This window comes from Sebastes fasciatus, chromosome 1, assembly GCF_043250625.1.
Source record: "Sebastes fasciatus isolate fSebFas1 chromosome 1, fSebFas1.pri, whole genome shotgun sequence".
In the NCBI taxonomy this organism is placed as follows: domain Eukaryota; kingdom Metazoa; phylum Chordata; class Actinopteri; order Perciformes; family Sebastidae; genus Sebastes; species Sebastes fasciatus.
Window position 1 is genome coordinate 16811934 of NC_133795.1, and position 26767 is coordinate 16838700.

A 26767-nucleotide genomic window follows, 5' to 3' on the forward strand; every position below is an offset into this window, starting at 1 on the left:
CGAAACACTCAATCCACAGGGAAATACACACACAGCCCGTATTCAGAAACTCTGCATTTGAAACAAGCTGTCAGGATTTCTGTCCATTTGTGATGTCACGAATATACAATATTTAAGCCCTTGACACAATTTTTAAACGTAAACATACTAAATGTGTCCCAGTTTATTTCCTGGTTGCAGTGTATTTGAATGACATCAGCTGACAGGAAGTACACATGGACTCAAGCTGTTGCCTAGCAACGCAATTCTGTTGCAATTTCGACGCCATTCTATCGAAATGCGTTTTAAAACGGAGCGTTTCAGACAGAGGATAAATACAGGCATATTCAGGCCAACAGTATGAGGAAAATAACGTTTTTTTTTAACATTACAGTATGTAAACATGTTCTTGTAGAAACACAAAATACAAGTATGAACCTGAAAATTAGCATAATATGGGACCTTTAATAATTATTAATTTGTATTTTATTGTTTTTGTTTTTATTTATTTTATTTATTTATTTATTTTATTTATTTTATTTATTTTATTTATTTTCCCTGCCAGTCTCCTGCTCCTCACTCCACTCCAGTAGGTGTCGGTAATGCACCTCTAAGCTGGTTTGACAACCGCCCATAAACACCACAGAGGCAGAGGCAGAAGAAGAAGTTGTCCTGTTGTAGTGTTACTGTAATAGTCGCACTTTGTCCTTTTTTATAGGCTAAACGATGTAACGTGTATCTAATGTATGCACTTATTGTTGACTCTAGGATCTGCGTGTGTTGACAAACAGGCAACATTCATGGATATCTTCGCAGCCAGCTAGCTATCATTAGCTCTACAGGCTACTCTCAGTGCTAACAGCAGATAACAGTAGAGTGTTGTTGTCCAGCAGCTCCGATGCCTCAGGAGGGAGAGCAGTCTCTTCCTCTGGTCCGCTCTCTGAACAGCCAGATACCAGTCAGTGCTCTGTTCCGTAACCACAGCCCCCGGGTGGTGCGACCACTATGGATAGATTACCGAGGAGAACCGAGGGCTTACGTGGATCTACAGCCAGGAACGGGACGAGAGATGGCCACGTTCATCGGTAAGGCAGCTTTTATTACCAGAGACTGTATGCATTTAAGGTGCTGCTGCTTTGTCTTCCAGTGGTGGTAGTACTCTCAGTAATCTCAGATATTTTAATTAAAGCCTGCAGTAGGCAGAATATTTTTGGCATCATTGGGCAAACAATCCACAATAACCTTTCAGTATATTGTAATTCAAGTGATCTGAGAGAAAACTAGACTTCTACACCTCCTCATGGCTCTGTTTTCAGGCTTTAAAATAATCTAGCCTGTGACAGGAGACTTTGACCAATCACAGGTCATTTCAGAGAGAGAGCGTTCCTATTGGCTGTGCTCCGGCTGGTGGGCGGTGCTTTGTATTTCCTCAACTGGTCTCAACATGGCTGCCGGGTCACAAACTTTCTCATTTCACAGCTAAACAGTACACTACAAGATGTTTCTGAAAACATTTTACGCAAGAAATAGGCATTACAGTAACATAGTATTGATTCATATTTGATCAGCGCTGCCTAGTTTGACCGTTTGATCGGAGTTTGTGAGTGATTGACAGCTGCTCAGAGACGACAAGGCTCCAGCTGACGGGAGACTTTGGCCAATCACAGGTCATTTCAGAGAGAGAGAGTTCCTATTGGCTGTGCTTCGGTCATGTGGCATTCAAAATTTTACTTAAAGGTGCGCTATTGTAAAAAAGTGATATTTTCATGTTTTTTTATTATAAAGCAGGCTTCAGTGCTATATAAATAATGTGAAAGTATTGAAATGATCAATCCACAGGGAGATACACACAGCCTGTATTGAGAAACTCTGCATTTGAAACAAGCTGTCAGGATTTCTGTGTCCCAGTTTATTCCTGGTTGCAGTGTATGTGAATTTCATCAGCTGACAGGAAGTACACATGGACCCAAGCTGTTGCCTAGCAACGCAATTCTGCTGCAATTTTGTCGCAATTCCATCGAAATGCGTTAAAATGGAGCGTTTCAGACAGAGGGTAAATACAGGCATATTCAGGCCGACTGTTTGAGGAAAATAAAGTTGTTTTTTTTAACATTACAGCATGTAAACATGTTCTAGTAGATACACAGAATACAAGTATTAATCTGAAAATGAGTATAATATGGGACCTTTAAAGCTGAAGTAGGCGAGATTGGAGCAAATATGATTAAAAAAAGTTATTTTTATAAAACGGTCACTATATCGTGACAGTAGTACATGAAACAGGTAACCTGAAAAAAAATCATGTGCCTCTGTTTCCTCCGGTGCTCCTAATGGCATCTGCAAGATTTCACAGACCGGAGGAGACAACCAATCTGTCCTCTGGTTTCCTTCGCTGTCCTCCGGTGCTCCCAATGGCATCTGCCGCCCAGATTTAAAACAGAAGACTTTCATGTTATTTCTATAATATTTTACAGCTCTTTTAAATTGAGGACATGAAAAACTGAGACATTGGACATTTTCTTAAACTCAATTGAATGTTGCATCTCAGACAAAAAACATTATGAGCAACAAAGTTGGTCACCAATTAGTGTCGGTGGACTGACCAAAAAGTGTGACCTGATTGTGTGAGTGACTTATAGGCTTGCTTTGATTTGCAGTTTAGTATGTGAGTTGCCAGTGCATTATGGTATACTGTATATCACATAATGTTTTATGCATGTTTTTCCCAGGTCACCCATGGATGTTCAGAGATGCAGAGACTGATGAGCCACTGAGGGTGAACGGCAAAGAACTGTTTCTTCCTAAACCAGCAGAGGGTAGAAATGCTGATATCACATTACCAGGTAAGATTAGCCACATTACCTAAAATATTAGCCGTTATCATCATACAGTATGTAATGCATTACTAGTCACAGACATACAACCGAGAGTACATTTATGATGCACTGTGTAATAAGCTCATTTCAGTGTAGACTGCGTCTGAGCACACTTAAGTTAATGGTAAATTCCAGAATAAATTGTGTATTTTGAAAGGCTATCAAACTGCTTTTGATCACGGTGCTGTGAACAATTTCCAGTCTGGTGGTTAAAAGGGACAAATTAGTACTAATAGTTTTCCACATGCTTTTATTGTTATCTGGTCATGCAGGTAGTTTTGGCTTTATTTGGCAGGGTTTTAAGATCCCTTTTACTGATACTTCTACCACACTGCAAAAAACATAGATAAATGAAATTTGGCTTATGATGCTCAAATCATCACAAAATTACATAACAAAAACTTCAGAAATATATATTTTAGAGAAACACACAAGGGTTACACAGGATACTCGTAATCGTAATAATAGTTTTCCCTGTGCCACAAACCATTGATTGACATGTGTTTTAATTCAGGGACTATGTTAATAATAATTTTTGATTCAGTTAAAGCTTCTTTTTTTCCATCAGAGATATTTGTAAATGCATCAGTAAAACAGGACTATATTTACACTGGTATCCAGTTGTTTGTTGTTGTAATTTGAAGAAGGAAAGACTGTCTCTGCTTAACAAACACTTGTTTGGCTTACACAGTTTTCAGCCTCAAAGATCGTGCTCTTCAGATTATTCGGCGTCTGGTACGAGCAGAAGACTACAGGAGGTTGGAAATAGCACGGTGTCTCCACGAGGAGCTGGAAGATCCGCCCAGTATACTGAAAGATCTCCAGCGCATGAACCAGCGAGTAGAGCAGCATCTGCTGGAGAGGATCCAATGCCAGGAGGAATGAGGCGTGAAACTGGATGGATGATAGACAGCAATATTGTACTCCACCACATTATTAGAAAGCAAAGAAGCCAGAATTCATGAAGAATAAGATAAAACGTTGGAGTTATGTCTTGGGCGAGTGAGCAGCTGTTGCAAAGACTTATCTAGGTCTTACATTTGTTGCAAAGGAGTTTGATCTGCTGACTGTTATATTCACTCATTGGCTTTGGCAAATGTCTTCCTCTGCAGAAAAAATACCGTATGTACCATTTACCTTTTAGGAAGAGGAGTTTTATATAATATAACGGCAGCATCGTCAAGTAAATAGCGTTGTTTGTCCTCTAAAATGGTATTTATGGATTTCAATGTTTATTCCTAAAAGGCCACTAGAGAAATGGGGATGTTTTAGCCATTGATGCCTGATTATGTTACTCTCTACTATATTTTGCCATATAGCCAGGTTCTGTCATAAGTAAACTCCCTCAAAAAATCCTTTTCCATCATATGCACAAGACAGAACTTACAGTACAAGAATGTTTTTGTCTTGCATACAGTGTTATGATTGATCTTCTGTCATAAATATCACAATTTATAAAGGACAGTCACATTAGAGAGGAATCTCAGAGTATGGTATGTGTTGTTAGTATTCTTATTGGGAATGCCTGAGATAAGGTGATCTTAACAAATCCAGTTTACTGCACTTCTCCCATCAAAACACTTCTTACCTTGTTATCCTACTGTAGCTGTTAAGATCAGCAGTTTAACAATGACGGAGCTGTTTAGCAATCATCACAAAGCTTTTTGCACTTTAAAGGTGCTCTATATGATATCCATAGCATTAATATCGCAGCAAACTACTATTTGCTATGTAAAGATATAGTGGAGTAATGTCTACCTGAGCAGAGAATGAAGTCACTCTCCCGCTGTGCATGCTTTTAATCTGTGTCTGCATGTGAGAACACAGATTAAAAGCCCGTGAGCATGCCCCACTGGCTAGCTCACGGTCGCCGTTCTACCCCTCATACGGCGGTTACAGCTGATAACGCTGTCCTGACCGGCGGTGCCGTCGTGGAAGCATAGCACACACCCTCTGGTCTCCCCCAGGTTAACATCGTTAGCTCTGTCCGCACCGTTGCCTTTGTTTTCACTGTTAGCACTGTTAGCTATGAGCCGCCGGCTCAGCTGTCGCCATGTTGAGAGCCGTGCGGAGGCAATAGAAATGCTCCCAATCTCCTATTTAGTACCTTTAAATTTGGAAAAAGATGGAGTGATTATGGGTGTATTTTCCAAAATGGTCTTTTCTGGTAAATGTGGACTTTGTGTCAGAATATACCTACACCCATAAGTGGGCAGAGTCTCTTCTTAAACCTTGTCTTGCAGCTGATTTCCTTTAGGAAAAACAAAATAATTAACCTTGTCTTTACATTTCTTAAGACCAGGCTGTGAAACACTGTGACTGAGGAGTTTATGCTTCTATGGTTTTTGTCTACTTTGTAATTCTTTGCCTATTTTGTTCTTCTGCTACTGTATCTCAAAGACCTTCATTGTTTATTTGTGTAATAAATAAATAAAAGATATATTTCTTACTGGTTGAAAGCTGTGAAGACTTGCTATGTTAGTTATTTGCTCAGCTTACAGCGATTGATTATGAACTATTAAATTATGAACACGAGGTCACAAAGACAAAAATCATAAAATTGAGGGTGATTATTGAGAAACTATTATGCTGGTGAAGAACAGCAACATTACTGCTTTTTATATTGTAAGTCTGATGAAATTACATTTTGACATCACAAGATAATATTACTTACAATTGTACCATTGTGTTTGTTTAGGGGTGTATTTAAAGAATGGGACTGCTGAATTACGATTTAGGAATATTCAGGGCTGTGTAGCGCATGAAGGTTAACCCATTAATTGGGTTTCATCTGTAATATATCAAGTTTGGTACAAACTGAATAACTTGTATTAACTCAGACAAACACAAGGATGTCCACTCCAATTCACAATGCAAAATCTGAAATTATAACCTGCTCCAGTTTACCGCAGCAGGGGTACTGTTGCCAGACTTGTTGCTTAGCAACACAGAAACACAACCCATCTGTGTGTGTGTGTGTGAGTTGAGGTGAACTGGCTGCAGTAATATCAGGAACATGCAAGCAGGAGAAAAGAAAAAAACATGGGACTCGAGTCGTTTCAGGGTAGTGAAGTAAGTACTTGTCAAGAGCTTTCTATAGGTCTCTCTCACACACACATACAGTATTTGTTTGGCAGCAGTGCATGATGTCACCTCGTAGGACATAAGGAATAGACGTTAACTAATGATCACGATCCTTCGATTTTCTCAACAGCATGACATCTTGGCCAAAGAGTCACCCTGTCATGTTTCCACATCTCCAGACAGACCACTGGAGCAAAATGAAAACAATGGTAAGAACAAATTATATATCAACAACTTGATATATAATCTAAAAGACACTCTTGATTAATATCAAAAACATACTTTGCATTCTTGTGAGACTATGAAGAGTTATTCACATCTAGGTTCCAGTTTATCTCGCATCACTTCCAGCTGCCTTGTTGAAGGACAGAGGTTTGTGAAAATGATCCTATTTTTTACAGATAATATGAAATTGGGAGGTGATCTGAGAGCACTTTGCACATTACAGAGAGTTCTTCATGTTACGAAGGAAAAATGCGTTTCTAATTTGGTTTTATTACATGTACATGCCCTGGTGTATGAATCACATGAAGGAGCTCTAAACCAAACCCCCAGCAGCAGCCTGTTACCTCCTCTGACACTGGATGAAACTACAGATCCTGTTCCCTCATTTGTGCAAGCATACAGTAGGTCCCACATGAATAGGATAAATATCTTTCCGTTTATTATTTGCTTGCCTGCTTTTTCATTATTATATATCTTTTTTCTTTAGGTGTGCATCAAAACACACCAAAAACCTCACTTCAAAACATGCCCCAGTTCAGGAATGAGTTCAACGACCGTGCCAGGATGGGCTTCTGTTACTGGCTCATTGAAAAGAAGGCCTCAACATGTAAGCACTGATCCAAATGTCACAGACGCTGGCGTGACATTCACATGCACAAACCCTTAATCTCTATCATTGCTGATCCTGCTGTACAGACTTCCCACTGTACGCTCAACCTTTATAGTTTTGAAGCTTATATTCAGAGACGACCAGGTAGCTTTTATCCCCCCTGCCATGTCTCACTGGCTGATTTAGGTGCATGGTTGTGAGCAGCAGGTCAGACCTTCTGATTTGATATTAATCCTCATTTGACCAACGCAGACGTCCTAGTCTGCACACATTTCATTTTATGTTAGAAAGTGGATTGAGTGAACAGATAATCAGCATTTTCTGTATTTCATAAAAGGAATGTAAGCACATCCAAATGTCCATCACAAGCAGCATTTTTAAGAGGGACAACTCTGTGTCTTGTGTTTTAGAATAACTAATGTCACTTTATATTGTGATTGGTTTGCACAGGTCAGAGGACTGATGCATCTTTATTCCTTCCTTACAGGTAAAGGACACAGCTTTGGTGCCTACAAGACCTCTCTGGGATTACCAAAAGTCTAACAAAAGTGGTTACTGTCTAAAACAGGGGTGTCCAACTCTTTCTAGTTCATGGGCCAAATACAGCCCAATTTGATTTCAAGTGGGCCGGACCAGTAAAACCATTGCATAGTAACCTATAAATGACAACACCTCAAATTAGTCAGGCAATTGAAATGTATTGAGTGGCCTACACCTCTTATATATAGTATCACTGTTCAGCATGAAATACTTGTGGTGTGTCCCCTCCTCTGACTACCTTTAAAAACAGGCTTATATTCTCTGCTGCCTTCTAAATGTTGTGTTTGTCGTTTTTATCTCTTAATTTTGTGCTTTATTTTCATTTTTTCATAATCGTGATTACCTCTAAATTTGTATACAAAAACTTGTTTTCCTTTTAGAGTTTAAATGTATGCAAAACATTTGGAAACTGAATAAATTGTGCTACATCATATAAATTTCATTTCAAAATTTATTTCGAACATGTAGAATACAATTTTTTTTTTTTAAATAAAGAAAAAGAATGATCATACCAACGAGTGGACAGTCAGAAACAAGTAGTATTTACATACAATGAAAAGCATAAGAAATATAAACTGTCAACACTTGATGCCTTGATTTACATATTCGAAAAGGAGTGAGAAGAAGTATAAACTTATTTAATCCCACCCCTTCTCCATAAGTCAATTATTAATAATTAACCAGCTTCCTTATTGAGCCATACATATACTCTAATTAAATTTTCCTAAATTTGTCTAACTATAATTATTATTATTTATAATTATTCTAACTATAATTATTACCTTTAATCTGTGTCATACAGAAATATGAATTAATTACTGATATAATTATCCATATCAAAATATAAATTTGTTATAAATCCAGAATACCAATTCATTACTTATAATATAACTTAATCATATTGACTATTTGTTATCTTTTCTTATATGCTCAAATTATTATTTATAATATACAATTTATAATATACAATATGCACATGCAGTACAACATGCAATATATACATACACACATACATACACACACATACACATACACATACATATATATACATACACATACATACAGTATGGCAGGGGGGTGGTAAATACACTTGCCTTGCCTGTCTTTAGCTGATGCTGGTCGCTCATTAGTCAAATATCGGTGATGTAATAGATCTCGCGAGATGTAGACATATCTAATCGCTCATTAGTCAAATCTCGGGTGATAATATCCGATCTCGCGAGACTAACCTGGTCGCTTGTTTTCTGTTGCGTTTAAACGGTCCAAAACAAAGCGTTACCACCACCTAGCGGCTGATTTAAACACAAAGCTTTTTAATTAAACTCATTATTAAACATGTCAACGAAACGTTGTCATATTTTGGTTTTGTTCAGAAGCGTTTTAAGCCAGAACTCTTGTAAGGTACCGAGCGGCTGACTGAACCGACGAGGATAAAGTGACGGTTGGTTGTGACGTCATTTTCTACTGAGCCGAGAACCGAGCAGGTAACTCCACAACTCTCCACCTCTAGCGTCAGTTAGCTCGTTAAATTACGTGTTTATGTGCGGTAAACAAGCGTAAAGTCATAATATAAATAATGTTTAAGCGTCCTGTCGTAGCCAGAACATGACGCTACTTGTTTTTGAGACGCGAGTCGCAGTTTGATGTTAGCTTAGCTCATGTTAGCTAACAGTTTTTATTTTTTTTAATTTCAAAATGACAGTTTCCATAGCAACAGCAGAAAACATCAAAACATTTACATACAAAAGAAGAAAATGATGAAAAGAAGATGAAACAAAACAAGCATAAAATAGAAAAAAACACACAATAAAAATAAATAAATAAGTAGATAATAATAAAAAAGACCATGCGAGAGTATGACAATAATATCACTTAAAAACATTAAAGATATTGCATACATTCATTGTTTTCATTGCTTTTGTTGTTTTGTGAGGAAGAAATTGTTGACAGATATAAATCCATTTCTTTCATAAATACTAGAAATTAGGCTTTTTTTGTGGTAAGTTTACACTTGTGAATGTTGAACTTCACGAGAATTTAAATTAAATTAATAAGAAAAAATGCATTACTGTCTTTGTCACTGTAACCATAGCAACCAAATATAATATTTCTATAGTACAGTGCAAAATCTGAGAAAATGTTAACAAGTATAAAATTATTTCCACAATTCACATGTAAATTTACAGGACCAGAATAAATGAGAGCAAGTTTAAGGATGTGATTCACAGAAGGAACAATTTACATCTATATGTCACTCTTTAACTTTTGTAAGAAATGTTTCACTGGATAGAATCTGTGGATCAATGACACCTCTTTTACCTTATAAGTTAGCTAACAGTTTGAATGGCTAAAGTTTAGCTGAAAGTGACTGTGATGCTGATGTCAGCTCTTTTACCTTCATCACTCAATCAAGACATGAGATGTTATGAATGTTCAACAAACAGAAGTATGTACAATATATATTTAATATTGAACATTTAATCATCTTGGACTGCATACTCTTTGACTGGATGGTAGTTTTAAAATCATGTTTCAATATTGATCCAAAGAAAACTCCTCACAACATGGAAATTAGAGCTAAAACAATTAATCGATTAGTCGATCATCAGAAAATTAATCAGAATCTATTTTGATAATCTGTTTCGATTTTCAAATTTTTTTAGCATTTTATATCGCCGTTGACTGAATATCTTTTGGACTGTTTGCTGTACAATTTGAAGTTCACCTTGGGCTTCAGATAATTGTGATGGACATGTATCATTATTTTCTGTCAGTTTTTATTAATTGATTAATTTAGAAAATTGTCAGATTACCCATAAATGAAAATAAATGTTATACAGCAAAACCCACCTTAGGGCCCTTATCAAGTCAGTTGATATTGTGCTTTAGTGGTACATATTCCCATGGAAAGTTGGCCACCTGCTTTGCCCAGTTGGGAGCTCAGCCTTGGGGCGATCTCACCTGAAACAAACACCACCTCTGCCAACATCATAAAAACAGATACACATTTATGAATATAATAATGATAATAACTTCATTTGAATAGCACTTTTCTTAACATAGTTACAAAATGCTTTAATAAAGGACATGAGAGACATAAATAAAAATAAACCGTAAAATAAAATATAGGAGATTTAAATAACCCAAGTCATTTAAAAGCCAGTTTAAAAATTTGTGTTTTTAGCTGATGTTTAAAAGAAAATACAGAAGTTCAGACTTAGGAAATAACCTGCAGGGAAAAATTTACTTTTTCACACAGCTATATTATAGCTATAAAATGCTATATCAGTGTGGACATAGTTTAGGTCTTACTAACTAAATTGATCACTAGATGGACATATCCTCTTCTTGTGGGAACAAAATGAATACTGCATTTTTTACTTTAACAGTGATGCTTTCATGTTTTCACCTTGTTGCTTGCATGATGTACTAGATGGTCATACAGATCTGTTCATTAATTTTCTAACTGTGTATTGGATTAGGAATCTCAGACATGGACAACGGCATAAACAAGGTGACAACAATCACCTCACCCACACATCTTCAGGAGAGAGATGCTGGCTCACGCACACCCTCTCGCTGGAATATGTTGCTGGATGAAGATTCAAATCTTTTGCCCCTCGGTGACTCTCCAGGACCTGACGGCCTTGGAGAACTAAGTCTGGACACTCCCAAGAGAAAAGCAAAGGTGCTCGGTGAAAGCACGCCTTCTTTAGGCAAACTTAAGCTGAGGAAGCTATCCAGGAAAAATAATGAACATTTCTCAACTTCAGAGGTAAATCTTTCTCTGCCCATCTTTTAATGGTACATTTAAAGTGTTTTTATCAAAGCTACAGTCTCAAATATGCATTTTCATGCATTATGTTCAGCTCTTTTTATTTGTCCGTTTGCACCCATAACTATCAGGAGAAACCTAAGGACAACTCATCCTGGCAGCTGGAATCCACAGAGAGCCAGCAAGCATCATCACCTTCACCTCACTCTTTCATCGTGAAGAAGAAGGAGAGGACACCCGAGGAGGGATCAAAGGCTATCTACAAGAGGGCATTGATCGCAGCCATTGGCAACACAAGAGCAAGAGGCAGCACTTCAAGTATCCCCAGGACTTTGCCATTTGTGTCTTCACCAGTGAAGACTGAAACACCCAGTCCAGCGTCACTTGACAGAACGGTCACGAATATTGAGTGTTCCTCGATCAAACCGGAGAATAAATCTGAAGAAAGTGGCACTTACCAGGAGGAACCATTGTCTCCCCTTCAGGTGTTTGAGGACACTGAAGCCCAAAGTGACAGCTCTGAGCTAAAAACAGACAGAAGGGTGAGTTAACTGACATCTAGAAATCTATCTTGTAGTTTTGCTTGTTTATTTATATATTTTCAGATGTTTTAGTTGCATATAATCTGTTAATTCCCCTTGTCTGTAATTACATTTGTTCATTTTAGCTAATGTTTTTAAAAAATCTAAATCAACCATAGTATTTGTACTGAAGGCAGGAAATGTATGTCCATAAAATATTGTGAGCATTAAATGATCAAGCCATTGAGGATTAAAATCTAATTGGAGATGTTTTTCATAATTTTTTTTCACTATTTGTTTACATTTTTCAGAGTGTTGTGCTAAAAGAAGAAGCTGCACCTGAGCAGTTTGTTGCTCCAGACACTGGGATTGTTGAAACAACATCTCAAGACAAGTTATTTGCTACAGAAGATGGACCAGAATTTGAGTGCTGTGATTTGTCCCTCTCCGCCCTGGAGGATATCCCAGAATCTCCGTCTTGTTTCAGCCAACTGTCAAGAAGTCCTTCAGTGAATACCCAGGGAGCTACAACTTCCTCTTTCACCTTTTCATCCCCCAATGAAACCACTGGGGCTGTCCATGCAGCTGCTGAGGACAAGGGGACGCCTTTCCCAATGTCACACAGGACAGGTTTTGTCTCATTCAAGAAGCCCCACGCAACAAACGCGACCCCTTCAGAGACATCCAGAGTTGAGACTGAGAATTCCCGCTCCTCCAGCAGTATGGCTTCTTTATCGGATCCCTTTGCTCTGCCGCTCTACTCAAATAGAGGAGTATTGAACCCTCACTTGAAGTCCACAACCACACGCCGGCGGTCGGATGTTGGCTCTTCCATGCGTCACCCCCACTACGCTTTTACTCGTGGTGGCACTCCTAAAAGAAGATTATCGCTGGGGGCAGAACCTATGTGGACCAGTTACCCGCACCGGGACACTCAGGTTGGTTTCATAGACTCACACTGCCATATAGACATGCTCTATGGAAAGCTTGGCTTCAGCGGGACGTTCAACAGCTTTCGAAAGCACTACGAAAGGAGCTTTCCTCCAGAGTTTAGAGGCTGTATTGCCAACTTCTGCAACCCAAGGATCATGGTGAAGGAGGCCCTGTGGGAAGGTTTGCTGGGTGAAGACATGGTATGGGGGGCATTTGGGTGCCACCCCCACTTTGCCCAACACTACTCTAGTGTCCAGGAACACGATATACTGATGGCCATGCGGCATCCAAAAGCTGTGGCATTTGGTGAGATTGGCCTGGACTACTCCCACAAAAACTCCGCTGACAAGCCCATGCAAAAAAAGGTAAGGTCTAGGTTGATATGGTCTCCATCAAATAAAACTTTGTAGTCCAACTGTTTATCTTAAACTAGATAGGCTTTATGATTGTGAAGTGGTCAGAAATATATTGTGTGGATTGATACTAATGTAAAATAATAATGTGTTGTGGTCCGTGTTTTGTTTCTCTGCGAAGGTGTTTGAGCGTCAGCTGCGTTTGGCCGTGGCCATGCAGAAGCCTCTGGTGATCCACTGCAGGGACGCAGATGATGACCTGCTGGAAATCATGAAGAAGTGCGTCCCGAGGGAATACAAAATTCACAGGTGTGTGGAGGAAAATCGTCTGATTTCTCATTTTACATCACATTTTAAAAAATATTTCCTGCCTTCTTTATCAACATGGAAATGTTAAAGTTAGTATTTTTTTTCTGTTTAAAGTTATAATCCATAAGGTATTCATTAAATCTAACCCCATTTTTGACACATTATTTATGGTTGGAGCTTTTCTGCATTAGCCATTTTAATATAGTGAAGCAGTCTCAGAAAACACAATGTATTTGTCACTCGGTTAGCGCTGACTGCAATCTTTCATCAAAAATGTATTTTTTGTCATTTTTGCCAGCAGATTTGTTAATTTTTGGTAAATCAACTAAGAGTGCTTTCACACCTAACCTGTTTAGTTCGGTTAATACAGACTTAGGTCTGTTTGCCTCTGTTAGTACGGTTCATTTGAGCTGGTGTGAAAGCTGTCAATCGAACCCTGGTGCAGACCAAACAACCAAACCGAGGCCGTCTGAAAAAGGGTTCCCACTTCCAAGCGGACACTGTGCAGTTTGTTTGTGGTGTGAAAGTGGTGGTATGATAGCAGATATGTGATTTTAGCATGATTTCAAAAGCTAAACTACTAATAATTCCATCTGCTGATCATGAAGTCTGTTTAGGAAGCGATTTGTATTTAAGGCCATGTATATAAGCATGTCAGCGCATGTATTTTCCCTGATTAATAGGTCAAAAGCTGTTAAAACCGCTGTACCTGTATCTGACTGTGTAATTTGTCAGTGCATTAACTCCATTAAAAAGAGTGTGACAGCGATCCCACAGTAGGCCCATTCGTTCGCACCAGTCATCTGGGAGCATTAAAGTGCTACATAAACATCTGTCACTCACAGGAATTTGATTTCCCCACGTGGGTCCTGATGATGCAGGATGACAATCAGTGAGTTACCTGTCAGTCTGTATAACTTCATGTTTACTCCTCTGGTTTGTTTGTAAAAACTCAGTGTGAACAGAAACCAGACCAGAACTAAAATGCAGCGATGTATAATGTTTCCCCTCGGTCCGAACCAAATGAACCCAACTACAGGTTGAAAGCACCCTAAGACAGAAATCCTGAGGATTACAACTTTAAGGACCTTCAAAGAGTACAAACAGTTATGCATTTAATCTGTGAATTTTCTTTCTTGTACTTGTGTTGTTTCCAGGCACTGTTTCACAAACAGTTATCCAGTGATCGAACCCTTCCTGACGGAGTTCCCCAACTTGTACGTGGGTTTCACAGCCCTGATCACCTACTACAAGGCCACCGAGGCCCGAGATGCTGTCCGACAGATCCCTCTGAACCGCATTGTGTTGGAGACAGACGCACCATATTTCCTGCCAAGACAGGTACATTTAAATTGAGGCCTGGGAAAACCAAAACACTGCCCTAATGTCATTAATGATTGCTTTACTATTGTTTTACTTTTAGCGTCCATTGATGGTCTAAATGCTGTCTGAGAAATTTTTACAATGTCAAGAATGGACAAAGAAACTGGCCAGATACTGATTATTGGTACAAAATATCAGTGTTTGGCCACTTGGGTCTAAAACTATTGGTAGTAATTTTCATAAACCTATATTCGTCAAACCTTTTGGATGAACCCCTTTTTTTTTTTTTAGATCTGAGGTGTTCTCCACAAAATGGCCAGTATTGTACTGTTGACATCACTGGTACACTACATTTTGACTACATACGTACATAATGATAAGTGTTTCTCTCTTAACAGGTGAAGAAAGATGTATGCCGGTTTTCACATCCTGGAATGGGCATCCACACGCTGCAGGAGCTGAGCCTGCTGAAGAGGGAAGACATGGCCACGGTCCTCGCCACGGTCCGAAACAACACCACTCTACTCTACGGCGTATGATCTTTAGAGATGGTGCATTAAAAACTAGCAAGACAAAGTTCAACGTTTTTGGAGCTGGTTTGTGACACAAACATTTATGTGGTTATTTGTTTTAGATTTATCAATCCTCCATGTAGAGATGTAGGAATATGGAGGAGCAGGCTCACTTTAAACAATCTGAAAGACTCTCAAATTAAACTTTAACCGAATAAAAGGCAAAAAATGTCTGAGTAAAAGTGTCTCTCGTCTGATAGAGACACTGTATATTTTTGTTTATCTGATGTTTCATTTCATTGTTCATCACAGAAATGAATTCCTAAGCGTTTTAGTTGTTTTTACTGTGCTGACATCCCTTGTTTGTTCTGATTTGTTTGGATGTTTGTTTAGTTTAGTTTGGGTTGATACAGTGGAGATGTTTAATAAAATTCTGTAATCCTACCCTTTTCAAATCTACAGGTATGGTTTGTTGAATTAACCATTAATGCACACAAGTGCTGAATGAAAAATGGGAGAGAGTAGTTGAGTATCGTTGGTAATGCAGCAACGCAAACACGCGTGGTGTTTGCTACGAGCAAAGCTGATTCTTTATTGAAGAAAGGAAGTGGCTGCCAGACTATAGTCCATCAGCATGTTTTGATACCACCGTGTTTGTCACACACATTTGGCTTGAGTGCTTTTTATTTGAGAATGATCAGCATGGCCTACTTGTGACATTTTCTGGTGGTTAGAGTATGCCACCCGAGGACAAGAATAATGGTAGATGACTAGATGTGTCTCTTGTATATCAGGTTTGACAGGAGGAATGTGTTAAAATACATACTTTTTGCCCGGCTCTTAATCAAAGCTTTGTTTCCAAGAGTTTTAGAGCCTCTCCAGAAAGTAGGCCGGAGAACATCATGTTCATGGTTGTATATCTGTGTTTATTAAAAGCTACAAGGTGGAACGCAGGACAGACACGAGCATCAGAGCAGTCTGTACTTTGCTGTGTTTGAAACTAGTTCTTCAGATGTGAAAGGGAAGTTTTCCAGCTTTGTTCTGGGAGTTGGTAATTTGTTCTTCCCTTCATTTATGTAACAGCAACATTTAAGCCTGTGCAGTTGTAAAGATAGAGACCCTAAAACTAGGGCTGCACGAAAAAAATGTCTTAATTGCAATTATTTTTGACTGATAGTGCAATTGCGATATTAGAGGGAATAATCATTTTTACATCATTATTCTCATTTTCATTGAAAAACATATTAAAATGCTTATGGTGTGATTTTTACAGGGATCTGTACCAAACAAAGAGGTTTTCTTAAGTAGACTATGATGTGTAGGCCAGAACATCTCTTCAGCACCACAATATTTAATTTAAAATGGTATTTTGACACACATTTTGCCTTTAACCCTCTGAGACTGGCTTTACTGTATTTCAGAGGCTCTGAAGGTAGATATCAGATACATTCATCCATCAATCAATCTGCAACTTTTAGGGACCAGGGAGGTGAGTGTGGAGCCACAGTCCTCTGCACCTCTGTAGCTCCCATATCTGTAACTACTATTGTGGACAGAGTAATTCCTATCTTCCGTTTTCACACAATTGCAATTCATTTGGTAGGAGAATGATCCTTACATTAAAGTGCAAGCCGAATACAGAGATATATCACAACAGTTTCAATTGTATCACCCCTGCCCTGCCCATTTCCCCAGCCCTTCTCAAGTCCTCCATTTCTCCCAAAACTTGACCTTGATATTTATTTTTTGTTTCGGTCAAAGATGAGACAGAGAGACAAAAAGATTGTTGATGCTTTATTTTTACAGACACATGTTGGATCTCTAAAGATAGATAAGAATAATAGATATTGGGTGTTTTTAATGCCGAATAACATTAGATCACTACACAGTTATGAATATGAGCAACTTATCTGCTGACAGTTTTCAGTTCATTTCACTACAATTTTACGCTTTTGAAAGTGGAAGTTCAGTATTAAACCTTTAAAACAGTAGTTTGACAAAATAATTTTAACTAAATTTCCTTCTAATAAGCTTGTTGTATGAAACTCATTTTCAACCATATTTACACCAGCTAAGCCCCATATTAAGGTTTTGTGATGGCAGTTGAACCAACTCCATCAGTGATGAAGACCCTGGGATGTGGTTGAAAGCTCCAAAAAAGATCTCGAGTATTGAAGATTAAGTTTTACACACGGTTTCACCTGATAAACAGTTTAATGTTTTAGTTTGTAATGACGGACATCAGTAGGGTTCTCTAAGATTTAGTGGTACAGACGGCAACTTAATTAGTCTCAGTCTGAGTAACAATGTGTTGAAGAGCCTTGAGCTAAAGAATAAATGAAGTTGTGAAAAAGGAGACCAGCATGTCTACAGGCTAATCGCTTAATGATCACTATCTAATATAGTTGAATTTGGAAGGCATTGAGACAGCAAATTTAAAATTCTTGTCCATGATCTTCAAAGTTGTGATGGTGTCTCTGAAACAAGATGGAACATGTTAAAATAATTTTAAAAAATGTAATTATTTTACTATACATCAGCTGAAATGAACACAGGAAGTAGACAAACCTGGTGCAGCTTCAGTGCTTCCCAGCACACGCTGAATGATCTCCTGCAGCACTACACCGTACTCCTCAAAGTCCTCCTCTCTCATGGTGAAGCCAATCTCAAAGGGGGCACTGATCTACTCAGAGGAGATGAAGACCACACCGTTATAGGGATGAGTTTGGGTGGTGTGGAGGAGTCATGAGTGTGATTTCCACTCACTGTGATGTGGTTGTCCTCAGCGGGTTGACGAGGCTCCTCCATGGCTTGGCGGCCGACTCTGGATGACTTCCCCTTGATCTGTCGTTGACCAGAGAAATCTTTTTCAAATCTTTTTTATTGTTTTTTTTATGCAGACATGGCAAAAGTCATCTCGTCAAATGTAGGCAAACAGTATGAGGAAAATATAGGTGTTTTTTTTTACATTAAAGCATGTTAACATGTTCTGGTAGAAACATAAAATACAAGTATGAACCTGAAAATGAGCATAATATGTGACCTTTACATTTAGATATTGAACTTGGGGCTCAGTGGGACAACAGGAGCTTAAAGAAGCTTGTTATCTTTTAAGGATGAAGACAAAGAAACATTAAGTGTAAGATATTGAGGAAAGGTTTGGCATTGCATGTGAAAGCATTACACAAAAACAAACAAGTCATTGTTAAGGAAGACTGAGTTCTATTAAATTACGTTGAAAGTGTTAACGGCTTCATATTCAGAACATCAGGATGTAAATTAAACTGCTTTGTGAGTGTTAAAACAGATACACACATCATCTACAGGTTTAGATCATGTGAGGGTGAGCTTTTCTTGGTTTACATTCATTTGTTTTACATTTTCATTAAGAGTTAAAGAATGAATCCAAACGTGTTAAATGTCTGTCAGACAGAAAGAAAGCATCTTACCTGAGGTTTTTGTGAAGGGCTGAGATAGCTGGAGCCTGCGCTGGTGGACTTGCACCACAAGGTCAGAGAACACAACAAAACAACCACCAAACAGGTGTTTCTTTTCAAAAACATGATGATGGAAGAAAAACCTCAACGTAATGAAGCAATCTACAGTAAAAATGGTTAAAAATATCTGACAGCGACCTTAGTTCTCTTTCCTTCCTGCTTTGTTTGGGAGCTTCTGGCTTCATACCTTTATATACCTTTCATCCTCTTTCATTTGGGTTTAAACATGCATTCAATATAATAGTAACAGGTACTTGTGTCATCATATCTCGGTAGCATTGGACTGTTCAAATGTTGAAATTGATAACAAAGTGGGCATTTCTCTGTTGTAACCTGATAGCAGACGTGCTGATCATCTTCAATGGAAATAATAGTATCGCTGTCATAGAGATACAGATAAATGGGACTGATTCAGCCTATAATGCATCTCTACGGGAACACGCCAATAATGAGCTATTATTCATGGGACAAGTGCAATACACATGGAAATGATCACAAATAGTGTTTACTCAGGGAGAAAATCAACTTTAGGCCTGTTCATATATACACATAGTTAGATATTAAGGTTAATATTAAACAATCACACCGCTCAACAGTAAATAACTCTTTTAATGTGTCTTAAGTGCATCAAACTGAGGAATTTGACAAAATCTGAGCCCATAAATGTACATTTGATCAAATTGTAACTTTTCAACAGTTGAAACATTTGTTTTTTCAAAGAACAAACCTATTAAACTAAAACAGAGCATACTGATCATAAAGCCCTGAGTAAACCCATATAGATATAAAACAGTAAATCTTTGTTCAGACTTTGTGATATCTGTGAAATTGTGATGTTTCATATGTTTATCAAATGGCACTTTAAAATTTCCCAATCAGTATTGATTTGATGTACAGTACAGCACAACAGTTTCTTTCCCTGGGCCATATGGACACTGAACAAACAATAAATCTCTGCAATATTAATACACTGAATGTGAAATACATTTGACTGTGCAATATATCCTTTGATGCAATTTATACCTCAAGTGCAACTACCTTTTTTTACATTTTATTTATTATTTAGTATTTACCTATTTTACAAGTGCAATTACCTCGGTTTACATTACCTCTATTTTACCTATTTTTTATTCCTCTAGTGTTATACCTCTGTTTATATTTTTTTATTACATCTACCTTACCTTATTATTTGCTTTATAACTGTGTGTGTGTTTTACCTTATATGTTTTATCTGCCTCGTTTAGTCAAGTATTTGTTTTAAAGCACTGACCAGAAGCGGCAACTGTGAATCTCGTTGTATTTAATACGATGACAATAAAGCTTTCTATTCTATTCTAGTAAGACTTAAAGCCTTGCAGATTTTTTTTTGTACAAAAAGCTCAAGTATCATAAGTGTTATATGAGCATTAGTTGGTCTATCTGTAAGATGAAAACTTTACACAGTTAAAATAGTTGAATACATGGGTGCCTAACATGATAAGATACAGGCACAAGTGTAACTCTTTAGCAGAACTACTACAGGGGGGATGTTCATCATTACGGATGCTTCTCTAATGGCTCTTTTCTGCATCAATGATGAATATCGCGTTTTTTCACCAATATAATATGTATATATTTTTTTTACTTTATTATAATTTGTATTATTATTATAATTATTTAGTAGTAAATCTAGTGTATATTTAGTGTAGTATATATATTTTTTAACTTTTTTATATTATTATTATTATTATTATTATGATTATTTAGCAGTAAATCTAGTGCATATTTAGTGTAATATTTTTTAAAACTTTTTTATATTATTATTATTATCATTATCAGTATCATTATCATCATCATTATCATTATCATTATTATTATTATTATTATTATTATTATTATTATTATTATGATTATTTAGCAGTAAATTCTAGTGCATATTTAGTGTAATATTTTTTAAAACTTTTTTATATTATTATTATTATCATTATCATTATCATCATCATTATCATTATCATTATTATTATTATTATTATTATTATTATTATTTAGTAGTAAATCTAGTGTAATATTTTTTTGACTTTATTATTATTATTATTATTATTATTATTATTATTTAGTATTAAATCTAGTGAGTAGTTCACACTCCAGGCCAGTAGGCGGCGGTTGTTTGCCATAAACCGCCGTAAAACTCCAACGAAGAAGAAGAAGAAGAAGAAGAAGGAGCGAAGCACCAACGAAGAAGTCAGTCTCAGTTAGCTAACGCAGCTAGCAGCTCTGATATTAATGTTTTAGAAAACAAGTCTTAAAGATGGATAAAAAGAAGAAACCGTTCAGTGTGACTGCTTCATCGGTGAGTTGTACTGAGAAGCAGCTTTATAAACATTTTATGACCCACCGTGTGGCTGCGTGACGTTTAATATGATGATACCAGGCAGCAGGCTACACTGCTACAGAAACACTATATAAACAGAGTTACAGCAACAACAACATACACATGTGGACTTTATTCTTTCCTGGTCACTAAGACCCAGACAGTGGATCATATCAGTCCAGGTCTGAGGTCTCTACTGGCTCCCTGTCTCTCTGAGAGTTGATTTCAAAATACTGCTGCTGGTTCACAAAGCACTAAATGGTTCAGGGCCAAAATACACTTCTGATCTTCTGCTGTGTTATGAACCATCCAGACCTCTCAGGTCATCTGGATCAGGTCTGCTTAGTGTCCCCAGACTCAGATCTAAACATGCAGAAGAAGCAGCGTTCAGTTTTTATGAACCAAATATCTGGACCAAGCTCCCAGAAACCTGATTTTAGCTTCTATCCTAGCTTTTATTTTTTAGCTTGTTTTTATTTTCTAATCTTTAATGTTTGTATAACTGTTTTAATTATGTCTTAATGTAGTTTTGCACTTTGTCACAATGTTCTTGAATGTTTATGTAAAGCACTCTGTTTCTGAAATGTGCTATGCAAATAAAGCTGCCTTGCCTTTAACTTACCTCTATTATGTTGTTTCTTACAGCTGGTGGACCTTAAAGCTGAACTGTACAGAAAGCAGGAACAATTCAAACAGGACAAACTTGGGCATGAAAATACTGGTGCTGGATTCACATCAAAAGCCAAAGTCAAGGTACAGTATGTGTTATTTTGGTGCATATTGTTTACCTGCTTGTGTATTTACAGACAGGGAATGAAATTAGCACCTGCCACCTGCCAAATATACAGGGTAAATGTTGGCTGTGGCAGGTAAAAATTTCAGGTCACCTGCCACCATGGCGGACAGGTTTTCCTCATATTAAGAAATATTATTTTTATAAAGCAATTCTAAAGCCATATGTTTATAATAAAGTAATTTTCGATACATTTTGAGGTAAATATTGGGGGGAATTTGGCAGTAATTCCAAAGAAATTTCAAATAAGTAACAAATTATCACCTAATTACCATGAAATTTGCGGACCTGTAAAATGAAGCGTTACCAAATATAGTCATGGATTAAGGTAACATGATATATTCCATAATTCTACAATCTGGTTCCACTGACTCAGTGTTTACAATTTTAAAGTGTTGTAGATTTCAGAAGTGGCAGACAAAAAAAATGAGTGGCCAGTAGAAATGTTCAGTGACCTGCCACAGTGGCAGGTGAGGAAAAAGGTTAATTGCAGACCCTGATTACAGAGTGAGATCACTAACCAGGATGTCTTGTCTTCGTGCTCCTGTGTAGAAACCTAGTGTCTGGACCAAACAAAACGCTGGTGTTTCTGCAAGATCTGAGAAAGATGCAGAGCAGCTGGCTGAGGAGCAGATCAGCCTGGATACATCAAAGTGAGTTCAACACATTATACAGGAGATTTACTGTCATAATAAAATGGTGACCATACCTTAAGCTCCTCATTTATTTCTTTTTTACAACAGACGCAAGTTGGAGGAGAAGGCCAAACTCTACGAGCAAATGACAAAAGGAGACTTTCCAGGTTGGTGGAGTATACAAATATATCTTCCTGATATATAGTTCTACAACAAAATGTATTTACTTTGTAATAATTTTGTCTTGTAATACCTCAGATGAAGAGACAGAGGGACTGTTCCTGGTTGATTTCACACAGAAGATTATTGACAAAAAGAGAGAAGCACTTGCACAGAAGGAAACAGAAAGAGATGATGAGGAGAGACACAACTCTTCTCCTGTTCCTCATCCTCAAAACCCAGATGAGGAATGGTAACGTCTGATTCATTCATTTTCAAGGGAGGAAATTTATAGTTTAGTTAGTATGTTGTTTAAAAGTGCATGCGTTAATTACATAAATTAAAAAAAACACTGACCAATCCCAGTAATTTATGTTAAATTAGTGCCACTGCCATCACTGCTACAAAAAGTGAAAATGTATACATTACTTAATTAGGATACAGCTTCAAGTTTTAAACAATTAAAAACCTGTTAGTGAGAAGTTCTCCTGCTGCGTTGTTTCTCTGTAGGGTGGATTATGTGGACGCTTTGGGCCGATCTCGAAGGTGCATGAAGAAAGACCTGCCGGGTGTTAAGAGAATGGACCAAGATTTTAAAGGAAAAGGGTAAATATTCTACAAATAAAAACTCTTTAAAGGTGCAGGTGATGGATTCTGGACGTTGGTGTCAAGCTGACAAATGACTATTCCATGTAGAAACTCCTCAGATGAGAAGGACTTACTCTCGGAGGACATGCGTCGAGAGCTACAGAGGCAGGAGTGGGAGAGGGAGGAAGAGGAGGCCATGAAGAGGCCTGTTGGGCCGCTCCACTACGAGGATATCAGGGGACAAGGTTACTGTTAAAGCTTTTCTAAAACGTTCCTGCACACATTTAAAATGAAGAGGTTTGGTCTGTAAGTCTTATGCTGTAGAAAGAACTTTGTGTGTTTGTTCATTTCAGAGGCTCGGGATCTCGGCACGGGTTACTTTTCGTTCGCTCAGGATGAAGAGCAGCGTAGAAAGCAGAGAGACACTCTGGACATGCTGAGAGACCAGGTGAGCTGCTGATCTCTGGACAGATGTACAGACACAGAAATATTATCTCAAGTGTATGCATTTTAAAAGTTCCCTTGATAACCAATCACAGATATGTTGTCCATAGCCTCCTTGTTATGCCTTTGTTGTTTACTGAGTTTTGCTCAGTACATCATTACTGTCCCCAGCTTTGGCAATGCTGCTACACACTTAAAGTCCTTGTTCAATTGTTATATTTGATGAAAATTTTTTTTTATTTTGAGTCTAAACACATGATTAATGTCCCTTTCTTTATTTCTCTTTTACATCCGTCCTGTCCTTCAGACAACAGAGCAGCGCACTAAGAGGGAACAACTCAAGGACAAGAGGCAGGGCATCCTGCAGGCCCGACTGGCCAAGGTGAGGCAGAGGAAGACGAAGAAGGCCAAGCTGGATGGCACTGAGGAAGAGCAGAGAGACGCGGAGAATGAAGGTTAGAATCCACAACCACGTCAAATGCAGCCATGACCTCTTTTAGATATTATAGAATTGGAGCTGTTTGCATATGAAGTCAGTCTGCGGTTAAATTACCACACAAATGTTAATGAGGGATTGTTGTGAATTGTTTGTCTTAGGAGGGGAGGATGAAGATGAATTAATAGGACCCCCGCCTCCACCAGAGGACCCCCCAGAGGTCAGCACATTGAAGAAGGTGGTAGTGGAGATCCAGGAAAGGAAGGACACCAAACCAGGAGTTCCTCATGTCAGAGAATGGGACAGAGGCAAAGGTAAGCCTTGTTATTTAAAGGCCATATTCAAAATCAAAAATTCATCTCCTTACATCATGACTACGATGAAAGTATGTTGGGGAAAAAATGTGTGTACGGCAAACGTAGGGCTTGTACTTTTCTGCCATTTTTCTTGGATGGAAAAGCAGTGGTGGAAAAGTCAGAAAAAACAGAAAATATAAAAATGATGATGGCTGAATTGCATTTAGCTGCTTCAGTTTAAGGGTCATGGTATTGTGCATGCTGGCTCACTGTCACACTGTCACGGTTCACTGGGACACTTGAATAGAATTAGTAACACCTGTGATTTTCCTACTATGACAAGTCAAAGTGTCTGCTGTAAAAAGGGCCTGTTGCAAAACTGAAGTCAAGCACTTCAAATAATTTACAACCGTCTTTACCAGTTGCATTACTTCAATAGACCTGGTGAACCTGGTGATATGCTAGTTAAACATTTTATCCTATTCACCTCTAGTGTCTTGCAAAACATATGGAATTTTACAATACATATTTGTAAAGGCAATTTTTTCTCAAAATTATTTTTTTCTCACTCTGAGCCAGAGATCTCCACTTCAGTAGCACTTACACACACTTCCAGTTTCATTCCTCTCTATATCCTGGAGGTTTTTACAGAGGAGTTTGTTCATAAACCATTCATAGCCTGATTTATAGAACATTTTATTCCTAAAAACATGTATGGCGTTGACAGTATTTTCTGATTTATGGAGCGATAAAAAGAGATATTCAAAATTCTTTCTGTAAAAACCTTCAATTCTAATATGTCAACAAAATGAAACAATAATTTTGAACCTGGCTTTATCCAATGTTCACATTTCTGTTCCGCAGATGCATGTAAATTAGCACAAATTTGATAAGATAATGCCTGATTTTCATATTTAAACATACACTTTCTGAAAACTTGTAATAAAAAAACCCAATTGTCTTAATGTTATTAATAAACTGGGAAAAGTTTCATGGTGAGATCTGTTAGTTCATTTTTTTTTTTTTTACCCTATTCACCTGGAGTGTCTCCCCTTGTTCCCAATATATTTGCAGGTGGAATGTAAAGTTATGGGTTATATAGTTAGAGGTATAGATATTAATCTCTCTCTAATCAACCTTATTGTGGTCCTTTTGTTTTAAGGAGTTGTGTTTAGATATCTATAATGAAATGTGTCATGGATACGAGAAGAATTCAAACTGAATTCTGTATGCCATAAATAATTGTGCTTGTGGTTAAGGATTTTCAAGATTAAAGTAACTATTTCTGTACGTTGTCAAATACTTGACTTCTCTAACGCCACCTTTTCACTGTTTCTTCCAGAGTTTATGTTTAGTGAGTGGACAAGTCGGCGTCGCGAAGAGCGGGAGACAGAATTCGCACCTCCCTCTGCGTACTATGCAGAGGGGAAGAGAGAAAGACCGGGGAAGAATAAAACTCCAATCCAATCCAAGATGTCCTTCAAGTGGACCAAACTCCCAGGAGGAATCTCTGAGAGCAAAGAGGAACCACAATCTCAGCCCAAAACTCCTCCTTCACCTCCTCACCCTCAGCAAAATCCTCCATCTCCTCAATATCCTTCACCTCCTCAAAATCCTCCACCTCCTCAAAATCCTCCACCTCCTCAAAATCCTCCATCTCCTTCACAACCAGAGACTGCATCGCAGTCACCTCCTTCAGATCAGCCAGCAGATTCAGATCCTGTGTCTGCTGCTTCTTTTGATCCCCAGTATCCCACTCCTTCATTTTATCCTTCGTTTACTCCTCCTCAGTTTGCTGGACCAACTCATCTGCTTCCTCCGTTTTCCCCACAGTACTCAAACCAGTATGCACCCCAATATCCACCCCAATATCCGCCCCAGTATCAACCCCAGTATCAACCCCAGTATCAACCCCAGTATCAACCCATGTATGCACCCCAATATGCACCCCAGTATCTCCCCCAGTATCCACCTCAGTATCAACCCCAGTATCCTCCTCAGCAGCAGTCTCAGCCTATAGACCTCAGCCAGGCCCAGCAGTCTGCACAGAGTCTGGAAGACATGCTGTCCTTCTACAGGAACATTACCTGATCTCTAAAATATCATGTTCACTGTGTAGTTGGTTCATATCGGGAGTGTGAATACGGTTCTTTCCTTTTTTTTAAAGGAAAGCACAGAAACAACAGAACACAACTTTTCAGCTCTTTAGAGATTTAGAATTTAATAAATATAACGATTGAACTGGACATTGTTCTGACTTATTTTTTTTTTTGTCATTGTGAAAAACTCTGTTAATTTTAGTTCAAAAAGTTGTCTCAATTGTTATATATATATTTATATATAAAGCCTCCACCTTATGGAGTATTTGTGTAATGTCAAGAGGGCATGAGATGAGGTGGTGTCGCCTGTTTGGACATGGAGCTGCAGTATGAAAATATCCACCAGATGGTGCTGTACACCTTCATGCTGAGAAAATCTCTGCAAGTGACCACAGTGTATTTGAGTATTTCTGCATACTGGGATCCCTAA

The 26767-nt window shown here is 38.0% G+C and overlaps 4 protein-coding genes across 4 annotated transcripts; 3 read left to right on the forward strand and 1 right to left on the reverse strand.

Moving 5' to 3' along the window:
- The first annotated feature begins 604 nt into the window (after positions 1 to 604).
- Positions 605 to 5314, forward strand: vhl (von Hippel-Lindau tumor suppressor). Its single transcript, XM_074633952.1, has 3 exons — positions 605 to 1064; positions 2709 to 2822; positions 3547 to 5314. The coding sequence occupies exons 1-3, from the start codon at positions 878 to 880 to the stop codon at positions 3738 to 3740; spliced, it is 495 nt and encodes a 164-aa protein (XP_074490053.1). The 5' UTR covers positions 605 to 877; the 3' UTR covers positions 3741 to 5314.
- A 5518-nt stretch (positions 5315 to 10832) lies between these two features.
- Positions 10833 to 15484, forward strand: tatdn2 (TatD DNase domain containing 2). The gene is made up of 6 exons (XM_074633963.1): positions 10833 to 11089; positions 11221 to 11631; positions 11922 to 12908; positions 13078 to 13205; positions 14363 to 14546; positions 14927 to 15484. The coding sequence occupies exons 1-6, from the start codon at positions 10901 to 10903 to the stop codon at positions 15065 to 15067; spliced, it is 2040 nt and encodes a 679-aa protein (XP_074490064.1). The 5' UTR covers positions 10833 to 10900; the 3' UTR covers positions 15068 to 15484.
- Positions 15485 to 16827: 1343 nt separating this feature from the next.
- On the reverse strand, positions 16828 to 18706 carry ghrl (ghrelin/obestatin prepropeptide). Its single transcript, XM_074651318.1, has 4 exons — positions 18490 to 18706; positions 17807 to 17884; positions 17609 to 17723; positions 16828 to 17517 (listed from the first exon to the last, which is right to left on the reverse strand). Exons 1-4 carry the CDS (start codon positions 18601 to 18603, stop codon positions 17498 to 17500), a joined length of 327 nt encoding a protein of 108 aa, XP_074507419.1. The 5' UTR covers positions 18604 to 18706; the 3' UTR covers positions 16828 to 17497.
- A 2006-nt stretch (positions 18707 to 20712) lies between these two features.
- On the forward strand, positions 20713 to 26484 carry ccdc174 (coiled-coil domain containing 174). Its single transcript, XM_074633974.1, has 11 exons — positions 20713 to 20866; positions 21533 to 21640; positions 22233 to 22333; positions 22424 to 22482; positions 22574 to 22727; positions 22985 to 23080; positions 23171 to 23307; positions 23416 to 23510; positions 23814 to 23961; positions 24104 to 24256; positions 25581 to 26484. The coding sequence occupies exons 1-11, from the start codon at positions 20825 to 20827 to the stop codon at positions 26327 to 26329; spliced, it is 1842 nt and encodes a 613-aa protein (XP_074490075.1). The 5' UTR covers positions 20713 to 20824; the 3' UTR covers positions 26330 to 26484.
- Positions 26485 to 26767: the final 283 nt, after the last annotated feature.

Bases quoted from the DNA above. Each gene is read 5' to 3' on its own strand.
- vhl (XM_074633952.1), top strand. From the start codon at position 878: ATGCCTCAGGAGGGAGAGCAGTCTCTTCCTCTGGTCCGCTCTCTGAAC. The intron at 1,065-2,708 runs GTAAGGCAGCTT...TGTTTTTCCCAG, and splicing joins AGAGATGGCCACGTTCATCG to GTCACCCATGGATGTTCAGA. The intron at 2,823-3,546 runs GTAAGATTAGCC...TGGCTTACACAG, and splicing joins TGCTGATATCACATTACCAG to TTTTCAGCCTCAAAGATCGT.
- tatdn2 (XM_074633963.1), top strand. From the start codon at position 10,901: ATGTTGCTGGATGAAGATTCAAATCTTTTGCCCCTCGGTGACTCTCCA. The intron at 11,632-11,921 runs GTGAGTTAACTG...TACATTTTTCAG, and splicing joins AGCTAAAAACAGACAGAAGG to AGTGTTGTGCTAAAAGAAGA. The intron at 13,206-14,362 runs GTGTGTGGAGGA...TGTTGTTTCCAG, and splicing joins AGGGAATACAAAATTCACAG to GCACTGTTTCACAAACAGTT.
- ghrl (XM_074651318.1), bottom strand. From the start codon at position 18,603: ATGTTTTTGAAAAGAAACACCTGTTTGGTGGTTGTTTTGTTGTGTTCT. The intron at 17,885-18,489 runs GTAAGATGCTTT...GGTCAACGACAG, and splicing joins GCCCTTCACAAAAACCTCAG to ATCAAGGGGAAGTCATCCAG. The intron at 17,518-17,608 runs GTTTGTCTACTT...ATCTTGTTTCAG, and splicing joins AAGCACTGAAGCTGCACCAG to AGACACCATCACAACTTTGA.
- ccdc174 (XM_074633974.1), top strand. From the start codon at position 20,825: ATGGATAAAAAGAAGAAACCGTTCAGTGTGACTGCTTCATCG. The intron at 22,728-22,984 runs GTAACGTCTGAT...GTTTCTCTGTAG, and splicing joins CAAAACCCAGATGAGGAATG to GGTGGATTATGTGGACGCTT. The intron at 23,308-23,415 runs GTTACTGTTAAA...TGTTCATTTCAG, and splicing joins CGAGGATATCAGGGGACAAG to AGGCTCGGGATCTCGGCACG.